General features: G+C 55.9%; 2 protein-coding genes across 3 annotated transcripts in view; both read right to left on the reverse strand.

Moving 5' to 3' along the window:
• IGFBP4 (insulin like growth factor binding protein 4) overlaps positions 1-6,507 on the reverse strand; it is a 40,669-nt gene extending 34,162 nt beyond the window's left edge. For both annotated transcript variants that reach the window (XM_025202904.1, XM_014519434.2), the window contains exon 1: positions 5,934-6,507. In XM_025202904.1, the coding sequence (XP_025058689.1) occupies positions 5,934-6,279 (346 nt within the window). In that variant the 5' untranslated portion in view covers positions 6,280-6,507. The remainder of the gene's footprint in view (positions 1-5,933) is intronic.
• A 4,508-nt stretch (positions 6,508-11,015) lies between these two features.
• LOC102376198 (ADP-ribosylation factor 1-like) lies at positions 11,016-11,936 on the reverse strand. Its single transcript, XM_006022571.2, has one exon. It carries the CDS (start codon positions 11,920-11,922, stop codon positions 11,353-11,355), a length of 570 nt encoding a protein of 189 aa, XP_006022633.1. The 5' UTR covers positions 11,923-11,936; the 3' UTR covers positions 11,016-11,352.
• Between the last annotated feature and the right edge of the window lie 3,439 nt (positions 11,937-15,375).

Consider the following 15,375-nt stretch of genomic DNA (forward strand, 5'->3'; position numbering starts at 1 on the left):
AAAGTGGGGGAGCTAGTGGAGTCAGGCAAAGACTGACTCCAATACACAATTCCTCTGGTGACAAGGCTGAGTGGTTTCTTGGAGCTCAGCCTCCCAAGAAAGCTTAGGAGAGTTGAGAACCAGAGACGGAGGGAAGAAGTCGGTTCTCGTCCATCTCCCAAGACTTATCAGCCCTTGGTTTTTATCTCACCCACCCTGCCACCATCCTTCCTCCCCTGCCTATCAGCATCATTGCTGCGGGTGCTCTGCAGCCCAGTCTGGGGAGCAACCTCCCGCACCAGGCTCTCCCTCCTCTGGCTTGGGAAGCAAAGGGCCTTGCAGCACCACTGGGGTGGTGGCTGAGGGGCAGAGGCAGTGGATCCCATACTGGGAACAAGGCGCTGTGGAAGCACAAACTTGTGAGAACCTGAACTGCAGGGTCTACTCACTGGAGTTTTAAAGTTATAGGAAAGTTAGGGTTGGAAGGGACCTCAGGAGGGCATCTAGTCCAGCCCCCTGCTCAAAGCAGGAACTTCCCCAACTAGATTCTCTCAAACTCGGAAGAGAGAGCCTTTAAACTGCTGTGGCAGGGCACTGGCCTTGCTCTTGTCTCCCCTGCTTTTACATGTGGCTTATTATAAGGTATTGTTGGAGTCCTGGCTATTGTGCCTGGTGGCTGTGCATGAGGTAGGATTTGGGGGATTCCTGGGGGACATGCTAGCCTGCAAATGTAGGAGACCTAAATCAGTGGCCCAGGAGGCTCCCCCCCAGTCCCATGTTCCTGAATCTAAGACACCAAGAAGGAGAAACACTGTGTGGACTATCAAACTGGGACAGGACAGCAAGGTAGAGAGGGGAGAGGTCTGATTGTCTCTCTTCCTAGAAAACCTGCTGGGTGTCAGCACTGCAAGGCACAGGCACCCAGGTCAAGGTCAAAAAGATTTATTCCTTGGCCACAACGTAAAGAGCAGTGCACACACACACTCCCTTTTTGAAAAAAAAGATTTCAGCCCCAGCCACTGATTTCACGGGAAGCGCCTGTTCCCTGGAATGCAGGATTCCTAGTACTGGAAAACCAGACAAAGTGTTTACCCTGCTAGCTACATATTAACTACTTCCCAGCCATGTTCACCCTGGGAGGGCATGTACAGCAGGTCGGCGTGTCCTTCCTTCCTCTCCAGTGCATCTCTCAGGGCTCAATCCCTCCCGGGGGGTTGTTCTGGCTGACTAGAGTGAATTCACTCTGCCGCTACAAGCTGAACCAGTCAGTTCCCCCATGGAGACGTGCCCTCCGGGGCCCCACCTGCCATTTTCCCTTCCAGGGTGCCACCAGCTGGCGGGGGGTTGCTGTTCACACCGCAACATTGCATGCCCTTAGGCCTCAGCTGTGCTGTGACACCTGCCAAGTCCCAGGGGCTGGCTATGGACAAGGGCTTGGGTTTCCAAAGGGGATTAAGCGAATTTGGAGCTCAGCTCCCTGCGAAAGGCAGTGGGTTCCCAGCCTAGGTGGGAAATGTCATGAAGCATCAAATTGCCAGAGCAACTGGAAACAGCACCCAGAGGAAATAATGCACACTCCTGCACTTCAAAGACAAGCATTACAGGAGACTCTTCCTGACTACTGCCTATATAGTATAGTATACTGCCTATACTGCCTATTGGGCCCATGACACACAGGGAGCAGAACATAAAGGGGGTGCAGGGAGAACCCTGCAAGTCTGTTCCCTAAAGCTTTTAGAGAGAAAGCTGCATTCTCTACAGCAAGGCCAAATCCAGAAGGCTCTGGGAGGCTGGAGGTTGCTCAAGGCCCAGCAAGCCACAGGAGTCTTTGCTGGACATAGGATACATGCTCAACACTCAGGAGGTCAGGGGCCCTTTCTTCCAGCTGCCACACCATATCCTGCCCCAGAAGCCTGGGATTTCCAGGAAGGGAGGTGATTGGTCTAAGGGCAGATGGATGTGCCTACACAGGTGCCCATTACCAGGGTGTGAGAGCTGAAGCAAGCATAGGGGCAGATTTGGACCCATAGTCTGCATGATCTGATCCCATTCAGAGATGCACAAAACAAGATTCAACCTGTGGCTGGTCTACTAACTGTCCTGCCACAAGCCCCAAAATGCAGGGCTGGTCCCTCTCCCACCCAAGGACAGATCCCTAGAGCCTCACAGCTGAAGCCTGGCACATTGGGAGAGAGAACAGACCATGGTGGTGGGGGAACAGGTAGACAGGGCAGACTGCTGGAAGGGCCACAACACCTGGATAGTCCAGTCCCAGGGCTGTGCACAGCTCAGTTCACAGTGAAGCACTCAGCCTGCCCTTTCCATCTGAAACACAGGTAGCATTGGCTGCCTGGACAGAAGTGTCCTCAGTGTTGCAGGCAGCACCTGGCTAATGACGGAGAAGCTGTGCATGGGATTTGGGGTGTGCATGTGTTCTGCCAGCCCATCCCTTCTTCCCTGCTGCCATGCATCTCCCAGAAGCAAAGCTGTAGGGTCAGTCAGCTCGGTGGGGAACAGGGCACCCTCTCTCTCTGCCCCCGACTCTTCGTGTTGCATTTTCCTTTGGATCAGATTCCAATCAGGCAAAATTTAGTGAAGGGACTTCTGAGATTCACCCAAGGCACAGGAGGCTCTTCCAGGGCAAAGCCAGAGGAGTTTAGTGCAACAAAGATGGTTCCTCACCATGCTCCCAGTAGCAGGGAGAGGCCAGCTCAAGGCAGGCCCCATGGTCTAGGGCTCAAAGCAGGGTGCTGAGAGGCTGTTCACCCCATCCCAGTGCCTGGGGAAGTGATATGGAAACCCATACACAAGGAACTGGGCTGAGGCCAAACAACTCATTGCACAAATGTGTCACTAAGGGGCTGGCAGAGGGTACTGGCTCAAAGGGCTTGAATCAGCCCATAAACTAAAGCTACCTGGACGCCCATTGGAAATCCCTGGGCCCCACTGTGGCCTCACATCAGACTAGCTTCATCCGCTTCCTGATTTGCTCCTTGAGTCCAAACAACCTCACACTCCAGTTCCATGATCGGTGACACATTTATTCCCTTCACTGGGACATGGCCAAGCCAGAGGAGTGTGATGAGCATTTACATACCAGCCCCAAGACCCCAGCAACTACAAGACCTGCCCCATCCTACACCCTGCAATACCCAAATCTTGTCTCCTCTCCAACAACATCTCTGAGCAAACACTGGCCTAGGCTAGGCAAGGCTGGGAGCACCCCACCAGTCAAAAATATCTGGTACTAGGGATGTGCTTAAGCCACAGGATCAGGATCTCAATGGGACCTGGCCTTTAGAGTGGCTTGTCTGCTGCCCCAATGCAGAGGGTTGGCGTATGCACCCTGTGAGGCCCCTTCCAACCCCAGGAGCCCATGGCTTCCATTAGTTCAGCCTGTAACTTGCCCTGGGGCAGGGACACCAGCTGCAGAATGCAGGACACTCCAGGCACAGCAGGGCTCCTGTTCCCTGGGGGTCTCCAGAAAACAGGGCTGGGAAACATCAGCTGTGGGAACAGCCCTGCCACTCCTGTGAGGGCTGCAGCCTGGGCTGTGGGCTGCAGGCTGCTCTTGTACTTACTTCCCTAGCTGTTCCTTTCCCTTTCATGCTGGCTTTGCTTAGAAGCCCTTTTCTCAAGGGAATCTTGGACTGGTTTTCAGCAGCTCTCCCCAATCCTGGCCTCTCCCTCATGGACTTCAGCAGTGTCCCAGCCTCTTACAGCTTGGATAGCCTGATGCCAGCTTCCCATGGGTGGCAGGGTGGGGGCGGGTAAAGGAAAGACATTTTTGTGTTGGCACCTCCTCTGTCCGGCAGGGTAGCATCCTCCATGATCTCATTAGAGCAACCCACAGAACCACAAAGGCAAAGGCAGCCAGGGGAGGCCGGGAGCCTCAGGCACAGTGCCTAAAGCAATGCACACAGGCAGGATGCAAAGGTGCACAGGGGTCCTGCCCTCCTCTGCCTGCAATGGATCACACCCAGGCAGCTGTGTGTGATGATCACACAGAGCAAAGAGGAGGGGCAGTGGTTCTCAGCTCAGGAGGGGCTGTTCCTCACCTCCATATACTCAGCTTAGCAGTCACTCTACATGCCAGGGGGATCAGAAGCAAAAGTCAGAGTGGGTCTGCAAAGGCTGCCCAGGGGACCTACAGGGCCTGATGCTGCTGGAGGTCACAGTGCATTGGGCTGGTGTGCAGGTGTTCAGATCCAGGGATGGGGCAGCAGTGCAATCCAAATCTGGGTCTGAGATCCAAGTCCAAGGTCTCCCCTATCAGCCCTCCCCCCATAGGCTCTGATTCATGCCCATCACTGAAGCTGCCAACCGGGGACTGCTTCCACCTCCAGCTCAGCACTTGGCCCCCCGCAGGTCTCCCAGGAGCAAAGTGAAGGGAGCAGATAGCCCTTTGGGGAAGGAATTGAATTAGCTTTATCAGGAGGGAGGGCAGGGCATCCAGAGCTTCAGGTCATGCAGGCAGCAATGGAGTAGCTGGACAGATGGGTTCTAGGAGGCCGAGCAAGAGCCGGCTGCTCTGGGGAAGCCTAGCATTCCTATTTCGCTTGCTGTCCCTGCTGTGCTGCTGGTCCCACTCACCCAGGAGCAAAAGTGGTACTTCTGCCTCTCCCAGGGCTCAGCAGAGTAGGGACAGGATGGGAAAAGGTGGCACAGCTTTCTCAGAGACCTGCCTCTGATGCTAAGCCCAAAGCTGAGCTCAGACTCAGTTCCTAGAGCAGGGATCTGTGTTTAGTGGCCTTTCTTCTGCTTCCTTATACACTATAGAGTCAACAGGCCTGCAGTATCCCCAGGAAGAGGTGCATAAGTTGGGAGGGGGGGAGGGCTGTCATGGGAGGTGCAAGGGACATCCTGGCACTGGAGAAGTGAGCACTTGGAAATGACTGAGCATCAGTTCACCTGACCCTGGGCTATTCAGCTCTTTAGCCCCTTCCACACTGGTCATTCCAGTCTGCTCTGCGAATGAATACCCAAGAAACAGGCATAGGCAGCACAGCCCCCACAGTGTTAATATAGTCCCAAAGGGTCAGATGGTTCCCTCTATGCCCCTGCTTGGAGGGCACCTTTTGTAAGAGGATCTGCCCCCTGCCACAGGAAAGGGAGGCTCAGCCACCTGCAGGACATCATCCCCAACCCAAGCATGGCCTGTGGGGGAGCTGGTGGAGGGTGACCAGGGCCTGATGAAGTAAGGCACACTCTGCAGGAAAGATCACAGAGCCAAGGGCTGCCCCCTGCCTGGAGCACCCCCATCCCTGGGGTGGCAGTACAACTGCAGGCACATGGGACTACCATACAGTGAGCCCTGGCCTCCCCCCACAGCCCAGTCTGTGTCCATGAGGACAAGAAGCAAACCCTTGTATCAACATGTGGGGCCCTCTGCCTCTGGAGCTTGAAGGATGAGATGCTCAAGGCCTGTTAATTCTTTGCTCCCTTCAGCCTGCTCTCAGGCCAAGGTCTGGGGGGAGGGTTACTTCTCACCTGGGGAGGCACCCTGCTCCTTGCAGGGTCCTACAGGTGCCCTCTGGACCAGCAAGACCCCCATTTTCTGCACTTTACTTCCAGAGACCTTCCTTGCTCCTGTCAGGTTGAGAGGAGGCACCTCTGTGCCTGTGCATGTAAAGGGACTGGCAGTGGGTACAGATGCCCCTGGCGAGCTCACCGTCCACACAGCCTGCCTCTGCCCCAACAGCAACGCCTGTAGCAAGATGCTAGAGCAGTTTTCACTGCTCGATGCAGGTGCCTTTGCACCTAGCAGCCACATGTCCCTCCCCCCAGCCATGCAAACCCTGTGCCTGCCCCTCTCCCACATCCCCACCAGGGCCTGCCATGCTTGGGCTCAGCAGCAATTGTTCCCGACCCCAGAAGGAGCCGAGGGAACCCCTCCCCATCTGTACTGTGAACCTAGGGCCCTGCAGGAGGGCAAGCTGGAGCTGTCCCCTTACCTGGAGGCTGCAGGCTCTCTTGGATGGACTCGATCTCGGACAATTCTGTACAGATCCCCTGCCCATGCATCAGCGTGTGCAGGGGTCTCTCGACCCCCCGGGGTGGGTAGCAGCGGAGCCCCGAGCCACAGCGGGCAGTGTAAACCCCACAGGGCGTCCCTTTGCTCAGGGCACAGGTGGCACAGCACCCACAGCCAGGCTCCCGCACCAGCTCCTCACACCCCACTGGTGCCTTGCAGCGAGCCAGCTTCTCCTCCGAGCAGGGTGGGCAGTGGATGGCTTCATCGCTGACACACAGGCCCATTGTGGCCAGCAACAGCACAGCAGAGAGGCTGCCCATGGGCATGGCAGGCAGGCGTATGGACTGGGCGCTACAGTGAATAATGGGCCAGCCAAAGGAGAGAGAGGCAGCAGACCAGCAAATGCAGCAGCCTCCTTGGCTCGGTTACCAAGCAGAGCAGCTGGGGATGGCCAGGACCCCCAGGGTGGGCAGTGTGTAGAGCAGAGAGGGCTTTGCAGCGTGTTCTCAGGCCAGACGAAGCGGTGCGGCCGTCCAGAGCAGGGGGACTCCAAGCTGCCTGTGGGAGCTGAGATTCTTTGGACTTTATACTGGCCTCTAGCCACACCTCCCTCTCTCTCCTACTGCTCAGAGCACAGCAAGCGGGAGCTGTCACTCGCAGCCCAGCTCTGCCTTCAGGAGAAGGCAGAACTTATTTGCCCCAAGCTAGAAAGCACAGACTCCGAAGTAGTGGCAACAGGGGTCTGGGCTGAGCCCACGATGGAGGCTCTGGGAACCAGACTGGGATCCTGAAGGAGAACACAGGCCGCAGTCCTGCCCTGCTGTTTTCTGCTAGCCTGACTCAGCATACCCCAACATGACTGCTGGTGCCCCTCTACCCCGACCAGCAGCACTATGCTGGCACAGTGCTGGGCTTCCCCCCTGCTCTCAGTGCCCCTCAGTTCTGAGCTACAGCCCACTGCTATCCCAGCCCAGGACTCCTCCTCCAGTGCCCCTCAACTCCACCCTGCAGCCCCCTGCTCTCAGCTCCTCTCCAGGCTCTGCTCATTCTGCTCACCCCTGACTGAGAGCCTCATTCTACCCAGCAGCCCTCATCCAGGATTGCATGGAGCAGGGGCTGCCAGTTGGGCTGAATCAGGTCCTGGTTTTTATTAAAATGACTGAAGTGAGCAGAAATCAGATCTGCAACCAGTGTTGCATTGCTTGTGGCTGGCATCAGGATTCAATTCCAGGGCAAATCCCCACCCAGCCTTGCTCCCAGGGCCCCCGTCACTTCCTCCTACATACCCAGCCCCCCAGCCTGACCCTCCAGCAGGTGCAAGGAACCCCACATCTGACCCACAGGTGGGTGTTGGCATCCAGTGCCTGGGCTGGAAAAGGGCTCCTGGTTTTGATTTCAGGCAGTCCATGAGGGGCAGGGAACATTTTGGCTCTGCCTGCCCTAGTCCCCCTGGTCCTTCCCAGCATCAGCTCAGGCATGGCAGGTAAGTTCGCATGCTTTCTGGGAAACCAGGCAAGCTTCCATCAATCAGAGCAAAGGGTCTCATTAGAGGGCCTGCAGGACCTTGTGTGCACTTGAGCTGCTGGTGTTGAGCTGGTTGGCACGGGGGCTGGAATTTTGCCAGAGATGAGCTGCCAGGTTATATTTTTACAGAGCCCCAGTATTTATCAGACAGCGCCTCCTAGTGCTGCCAGCTCTGCTCCACCACAGAATGGGGAGAGAGGGGCAGCAGATATGAGGCTGTAGGGCCAAGCATCTAACACAGGGGTCCAGGTGCAATGCCTAGTCCCAATGATTGCTACTATATAAGTACTAGGGGACAGACACACAGACACACAGATAGATAGATAGATAGATAGATAGATAGATAGATAGATAGCTGTGCTTCTCAAATAGACACCCAAGACATGTATCTGCCACCTCCCCCTTGGACTGGTTCTGATGCCCCAAATCTGCCAGGATGGTCCCCTGCTTCTCACCCCCTTCATGGCACCATTTGAGGCTGGGCAATGTACCACTCCATGGTGCCTCTTCTGCTGGCCACTCCTGTGGCAGTCACACATCTTGCTGGGGTGAAGCCAGGCCACACTGGGACCTGCCACGTCATGACATCCTGCTGTTTGACAGGGGCTCAAAGTGCTTGCAAGAGCCCCAAGGAGAAGCCCTTGAGAGGGAGGGCTTGAGGAGGTAGAGTTAGTGGCTCTTGAGCACAGCAGATTGGCGGGCTGCCCCTTACAGCAGTGATTCTCAATCAGGGTGCCTTGAGACCCATTCAGGAGTGCCACACAATGTTAGCACATAAGGTATGCAAACATGAGTCACAAGATAAACCCAGAGTTTTCACACAGGAATCTGTAGTGTTAAAACCATTCTGATCTGTTGTGGGCTTTCTGAGCTCTTGTCAACAAAAGAATTGCTTTATTATTTTTCTGTAGTCAAAAAAGAGTGAAAATAAGAGTTGGCATTTTTTTTTCAATCTATCAAGGGGCGCCTCAAGTCTAAGAAAGCTGAGAACCACGGCCCTATAGCAATGTGGAGGGTCACTTCAAACTCTTGTCCTCCTGTTCCAGACTGGAGCTGAAAGAGCCTCCTACCTAACTGACAACAATATAGGGCTCATGACACACAGGCCAGCAGTTCTGAGAGTGATGGTTACTCTCTCAGGAGTCACTCTATGGCTCGGGATGATTTTCCACCAATGCATACTGCTCTCCCTACCTCTACTCCTTCAGACTTGGACCCAGGAACATTCCCTCTCATGGGTTTGCATGGAGACAACATGCTTAAAGCTGCTGCTCCCAGAAATGCACCATCCCAACCAAGTCTAGCCAGGTCTATCTTGAGCAGACAGTCTTTGTGCCTGTGTATTCAAGTGATTCCAAGAGCTATACAAGCCCTTCTCCTTAGTGTGTGGGCAAGTTCTGAGCCTCTGCAGAAAGGCACAATAGTTTGGCTGTTGTAGATTCTTTGTGGAGAAGCTGTTGCAAGCAATGGGCGTATTTGATGTCTGCCATCATCTCTCCAATAAGAGTCCATTCTGGAGGAACAGTTATTCTGCTGTTGGTCTTGGGCTGAAATTCCTGGAAAAAGAGATTTCCTGCATGCTCTTTGTAACCACCTCTGTTCTGGAATTGGTGTACATGTTACACTACTGATATCCCCAGATACTGCATTGCTAATGTCCCCTCTGGCAAGAAGATGAACTGCATGGCTTTCTCCACAGAAAAGCATCAAGCAGTATGAGCATAAAGGAAAAGCAAAGTGAGTGCCCCCCCCAGGGTCCACATCCACAGACCCTTCCACTGCCCCTGCTCTACCAGCCTGGAGCCCCCCAAACATGTCAGGCCAGCACCGGGTAAGTGCCCAAGAGAAACTGAAAAGTAGTAGTGTAAGCTGCTGTTTGCCTGGTGCATGGGACACTTCAAGTCTTGGGAAGGCAGAGAGGGTACAGCCAGATGGCAGGAGGCAAGGGCAAAGTTGCCCTAACCCCTGGGCTCACAAGAAGCCTGTTGTGCTGCTGTATGGGGGCAGAGTAGAGAGGCCTTTCAACCACTTCCCAAAGGGAAGAGAAGGGCTGTCATTGAGATCCAGGGGCTGTACAACAGGTTGGGATGGGAGATGAAGGTGCTTGGATCGCACGGGATTCAACTGCGTCCAGCTGGGATTCGGCTCAGATGCTGGAGCCAGCAGCCCAAATCTACAAACACTTGTAATGTTCTCTACTGTCCAGGGCCTTGTGTCTGATCCCAAAGGTGCCCTTCCAGAGGCACAGTGCCCCCACCCCCCATGCCCTGCCACCTGTGGAATAGTGTTCCTGCAGCAGGGAGTGGCCTTCTCCAGGGTTTGGACAGGCCTGGGCACAGAAAATTCACAGTGGCAGGGACTGGAGGTCAGCACAAAGCAGGGAGCCATAGCTCCCACAACAAACCCACCCCCTGCAGGGCCAGGCTGTCCTGGGTGTCTCCTGTCAAAATCCTGACACTAGTTTAGAGCATGGACCAGGGCACATGGTGCTGGAAAGATCTGAGCCTGGGACTTGTAGGGACCATGGCTTCCAAGGGAGGAAAGGGTCAGAAGCAACTCCACAGCAGCTCCAAGGGACTAGCCTGGGCTCACCTCCTGCTGTGAGCTACCTCACTGGCTCTGCCCACTGAGCAGCATAGCCCTCCTGCCTCCACCCCAGGCATGGGGCTGGCTCTGCCCTTCTCTGCACAAGGGAATTCAGGAGGTAGGATGATAAGTTGAAAGCTGCCGGCACCTAGTGGCTATTTAAGAAACTCCAGAGGGAAGCAGGAGGGTTTGCAAGGGACACTGCACTCCTCATGGGCCTGGCTGCTGCAGGCTGCTGGAGTTCATTTATTCTGTGCTGCAACTCAGCAAAAATGCTCACCCTGTTCAGAGAGAGCCAAGGTGCCATGTGTCTGTGTGGGCACCCGGGTCCCCTTGGAACACGTGGTGCTGCTGCCCCCCTGCTCCCCCCAGGAGAGCAGTACAGGCTGTTCTTTAGAGCTGGGGAAACTGAGGCACAGGGGGGCAATGAGTGACTTGTCTCCTGCTGTGAATCAGCGCCTTTGCCCCTGTTTCATTGGGCTGATAGCCAACGATACACTCCCTCCCTGCCCTGCATCTAGGAAATACAAATGGGCCAGGAGTCTGAAATGGGCTTGGGAAATGAAGCAGAGAACAGGGGTGGTTCCTTAAATGGATGTCCCATCATACTTCTCCTCCAACACAGCTCATAGCAGTACACTGGGCCACTTGCCCCAGGGCTGTCACTCCAGCAGGGTGAAACCGGCTGCACTGACTACACAGCTGTTACACCAACAGGTGCTTCGGTTTCGGTAGCAACTGTCACCCCCAGCATCCCAGAGCACTTGGTGAACTTTTCACAGGCCCAAGATTTCAGGTTGGCACTTCAACACTGCCTAAATGTGCCAAGAGCCAGACCCCACCAAAAAACAGCCCCCTTCCCCTGTGAGGATGCCAGAGCAACCACAGCCTGGAGCCAGGCCAAGACACCCAGATGCCTTCAAAGGAAAACAAGCCCAGAGACAGTTAATAACCACTTGTTTAATACTCATTACCACAGCCCTATGCATGATACAGAAAGAATCCAATCCCAGCAGGTCCCCAGGTGATCCATATCTCTGAAAGGGCCTCCCAGCAGCAGTCCGTCTCAGGTTGGCTGGGATGCTCCCAAGGCAAACACAGTGAGGAAGCAGCAGGTTGGGGGAACTACTGCCTCACAAGGTCCTTAATAGGCAGGCAGAGAAGCCCAGGGATCTCCAGGAGTCTGCATGTCCCTGTCCCATTCCCCAGAGTTTACTGACCGAGTCAGGGGATTTCTGCTGGTTGGCAAGCGTTTGCCATAGTCCCCGAGTGGTGCAGAGGAGCCTGCCTTATAGCCCCCTGGCCTTCTGCTTCTGCTTCACCATCTCTGCCAGCTTCTCCAGCGCCTCGGGCAGCCCCTGTCCACTCACGGCGCAGCAACCCTGTACGTGCCACTTGTGGCCTTGCAGCTTCCTCAGGCCCAGCGCTTCCACTATGTCTGTTATGGGCCGGGCTCCAGGCAGGTCCTGCTTGTTCGCCAACAGCACCAAGGGCACCCCCTGCATCAGATCAGCCCCCAGCATGGCTTCCAGCTCAGCTCCAGCCTCCTCAAAGCGCTCAGGGTCAGCACTGTCCACCACAAACACCAAGCCATCTGTGTTGGACTGGTAGTGCCTCCACAGGGCCCTGATCCGGACTTGGCCTCCCACATCCCACAGGGTGAAGGTCACATTCCTGATGGGCTCCACTGTCTCCACGTTGAAGCCCAGGGTGGGGATGGTGGTGACTGTCTCGTTCAGCTTCAGCCGGTAGATGATGGTTGTTTTGCCGGCGTTGTCTAGCCCCAGCAGGAGGATGCGAGCCTGCATCCCGTAGAAGTTGCTCAGCATCTCCTGAACCCGGCTCAGCAGGATCCCCATGGTGCTGCAAAGTGCCTGTGTAGACCCACGGTCTGCCCAGCGCTGCTCCACGTGGGGATTTATTTGCAGCAGCCTCTTCTCCCATTGGTTCAGAGCTGCCACGGGGGAAGAGAGGAGAAGGGGGGCATGCCCAGGGGATCCCCTCGGGCTAGTGCCATGCTGGCCACGACCTGCTGGAAGTTTTGCAGAGTCCTGCTCTGACATGGAAGTTCTCTTCCAGCCAATCAGGAGGCAGCCCAGGAAGCTCCGGGGGGAATCCCCAGCCAGGTCAGCCTGGAAGCTGCTGTCAAATCAGTCATCACTGCTGCTTCTCCTCGCTACTGAGAAATGCATCATGGGAGCTGGCCTGGGCACCTGCCTGAAGCAATGCTGCATTGGGGGGCTCCCTTCTGCTCCAGGAAGGCTTGTCAGCCCCCACAGCATCCCAGCACCTGCCCTGAGCCCTTCCTGCTGCAAGCTGCCTTTGCAGCCGTGCTGTATCCCTGAGGTGAGGTCCTTGCCCCTACGGGGCACCTGGCACATGGGGCAGCATTAAAGGCTGGTGGCAACTGAACAGAGTTAGGAAACAGACAGGGCCAAATCCTCTGCTGGTGCAACCCCATGGTGCTGCCGTGGCTATCCTAGGGCCCGTGGCTGTGGGCTGTGCTGGGGTGGGGCACACCAGGGCTCTGTTCTGGGAAGTACCCCCTGTTCTCTGCTTCATTTCCTGTCTATTTTGAAGGCCCCAGGGGAACAGGAGGGGAGCATACCCATAGCCCCTGTGCCTCAGTTTCCCCAGCTCCTAGGGGCAGCTTGTGCCAGCCACCTGAGGGGAGCACATGGGGGTGGGGGGCAGCTCTATTTCCAGGGGCATGGAGTGCCCAGACTCTGGCATGTGGCACCTTGGTTTTCTCTGAGTGGGGCACAATGGGGACCTGAGATGCCACTGAGCTGCAGGGTGGAATGCAGAAACCTCAGGAGCCTGCAGCAGCCTGGGTCATGAGAGGCACAAGGCTGCCCTTGCAAACCCTCCCATCTTGCTCCCGAGTTTCCTAAATAGCCAGTAAGTACCAGCAGCTTTCAGCTTATCCTCCCACCTCCCAGCTGCTCTTGTGGAGTGGGGCAGAGCCAGCCCCATTGCCCAGCCCCTGGGTCTCACCAGGACCATGAGGTTCTGTTCTGCGGAGCTCACCACCCCCAAGCAATTTGAATGGGAAATTGTGGCCTGGTGAGGAGACAGGGACAGGGTGAGGGGACAGCTCATCCCTAAGCTGTGCCAGTGTCAGAACAAGTGAAGCTATTTTTAAGTTACTCGTTAAAGTTTCTTGCCCTTGCACGCTTTCCAGCCTATACCCCATGGGAGACTGAGCCTGAGCCCAAGATGCTGCCCCACTCCTTGTGCTAAATGTTGTGGCAATGCATGTGGCTGATCACCAGCTGCTGTGTTCCACCCCAGATATGGCTGCATTTCAGTGCTGGGCAAAACACCACCACAATATCCTGGCTGTGCCCCATCTTCCTAAATCACAGCAGCTGCCTGGCTTCACCTTTTAGCTCCAGACTATACTCCTAGTGGCTGAAGGAAAGGGCTCACTCCCAGGACAGGGCATGGCCCTCTCCCTACACTGCCGCTGGGAGGCTGCTCTTACCTCCCAGTGGGCTTTGACCTTGGCAAAGAAAGAGTTGTAGGAACAGGCAAAGCCCAGGCAACGCCCCATCCCCACCCTGAGCAGCCTGCACTGGGACATATGGGAGCTCCCACTCCATGGCCCAGTCAGTGCCTGGCTGGTCTGCTGGCCCCATTGGCTCCAAGGGCAGACAGGGGCTCAGGGCCTGGAGCAGGGCATAGCACCTGGCATTGCTCATCAACCCCAGCTGGACTTTGTCAGGAACAGTATGCCATGCCCTTGCCTCCTCCCCCGACTCCCACCCACTGCCCCAGAACTGGGCCGTGCAGTAGCTATGATATGGGGTGAAGGCTTGGAGGCGCCAGCCTTGACATGATGCCCAAACCCAAACAGGTGCCCCTCCTGCCAGAGAATGTGGCTGCTTATCAGCCCTTGGCAGCACTGGCCAAGGCAGCTGTTGTGTCTCCGTGGTTGGAAGAGGAACAGAGTGTGCAGGCTGGAGGGTTACAGTGTTTGCTGCTTCAGCCTGAACTCCCTGGGCCCTGATGCTGCCCTGGGTCTGCACCTCTCCAGCCAGGCCCCAGAGCTGGTCACTGAGGGGTTCTCCCTTTGTGCCAGAGTGCCTAGCATGGAGAGCTCAGATGAACTTGCCCTGCCCCAAGCTCACAGAAAAGGCCCTGAACTCACAAAAAAGGCATCTATCCCCCCACGCCCTGCTCAGGAAGAACTGAGGGGTCTACTGTGGGGCCCTCTCCTTCCCCTGCAGCCATCTGCCCTATTCACTCTCCCCTCATCTCCTGGGACAAACGCACTGCCTCCAGCCTGGCCCCTGCAGATGCAATGACCCCCTTGCCCTTCTGTGGCCCTTAGTGAGCATAGGGACCAGGCCAGATAAGTCCTTCAGGCACCAGAGCTCTCCAGGACTCTGGATGCCTCTTTCTTCCCCACATCCCAAGAGACCTGCCCTGTTTGCTGGGCCCAGAGGGCAGCATGCTAGGTTTAAGCAGGTATTAGCTCAGGGCTCAGGTTGGTGGACCTAGTTCACTGGGGCCCTCTCCTGGCTCACTGGGGCACCTTGTGGGCTTTGTAAAACTGAGCTTTTGGGTGAGGAGATGGAGGTCTGAACAACCCCAAGGAAATGTTCCCCCAACCCTCCTCTCAGAGACTTTCACTGTTTGGGATGGGGAATGTAGGGTCAGCCCCCCAACAAACACACATATACACATGCATGCACACGCGTGTGTGCACATGTACACACACATGGGCTCTCTTGCCTTCACCCAGCTCCATGACCAGCTGCTCACTCCCTGTGATCTGGGTGTGCAGGAAATCAGCTCTTGGTGCTTCACCTGCATGGCAGCATTGCAGTTCCTGGGGCAGAGACTGGGCCATCTGCACACACTCAGCTTTGCCAGTGGCCTCAACCCCAACCCACAACCACCTCCTGCTCTTCTGGCCTTTCTCCCCATCAAAAAAAGTAACTCTTTTAGACCCCTCTCCTTACCTGTTCATTTCTTGCACAGTATTTTCCTGCCCCACCTCTGTTACAATCTCTCCTGTCCAACCTGCCCAGCCAGACTATGTGGCTCTTTTCCCTGTCCTCCAGAACCAGCTTTGTTGCTTCCAGTGGTCTGGAGTCACTGTGATCTGGTGGTGTCTGAGCAAATAGTTAAACCCCTCTGGATGCCCCTATACCCTGCAAATGGGGCCACTCTGCAGAGGACTGAGTGGGGTGGGAACAGACTGATCTCTCCACTGATAACCCCATCCCTCCAGGTGCTCAGCACCCTGCTGAATCAGGCCCTCAGGAAAGTGTTGATGCCAAGCTGGAGACAGGAGACAGGGG

This window comes from Alligator sinensis, unplaced genomic scaffold (genome assembly GCF_000455745.1).
Source record: "Alligator sinensis unplaced genomic scaffold, ASM45574v1 scaffold886_1, whole genome shotgun sequence".
NCBI classification, from domain to species: domain Eukaryota; kingdom Metazoa; phylum Chordata; order Crocodylia; family Alligatoridae; genus Alligator; species Alligator sinensis.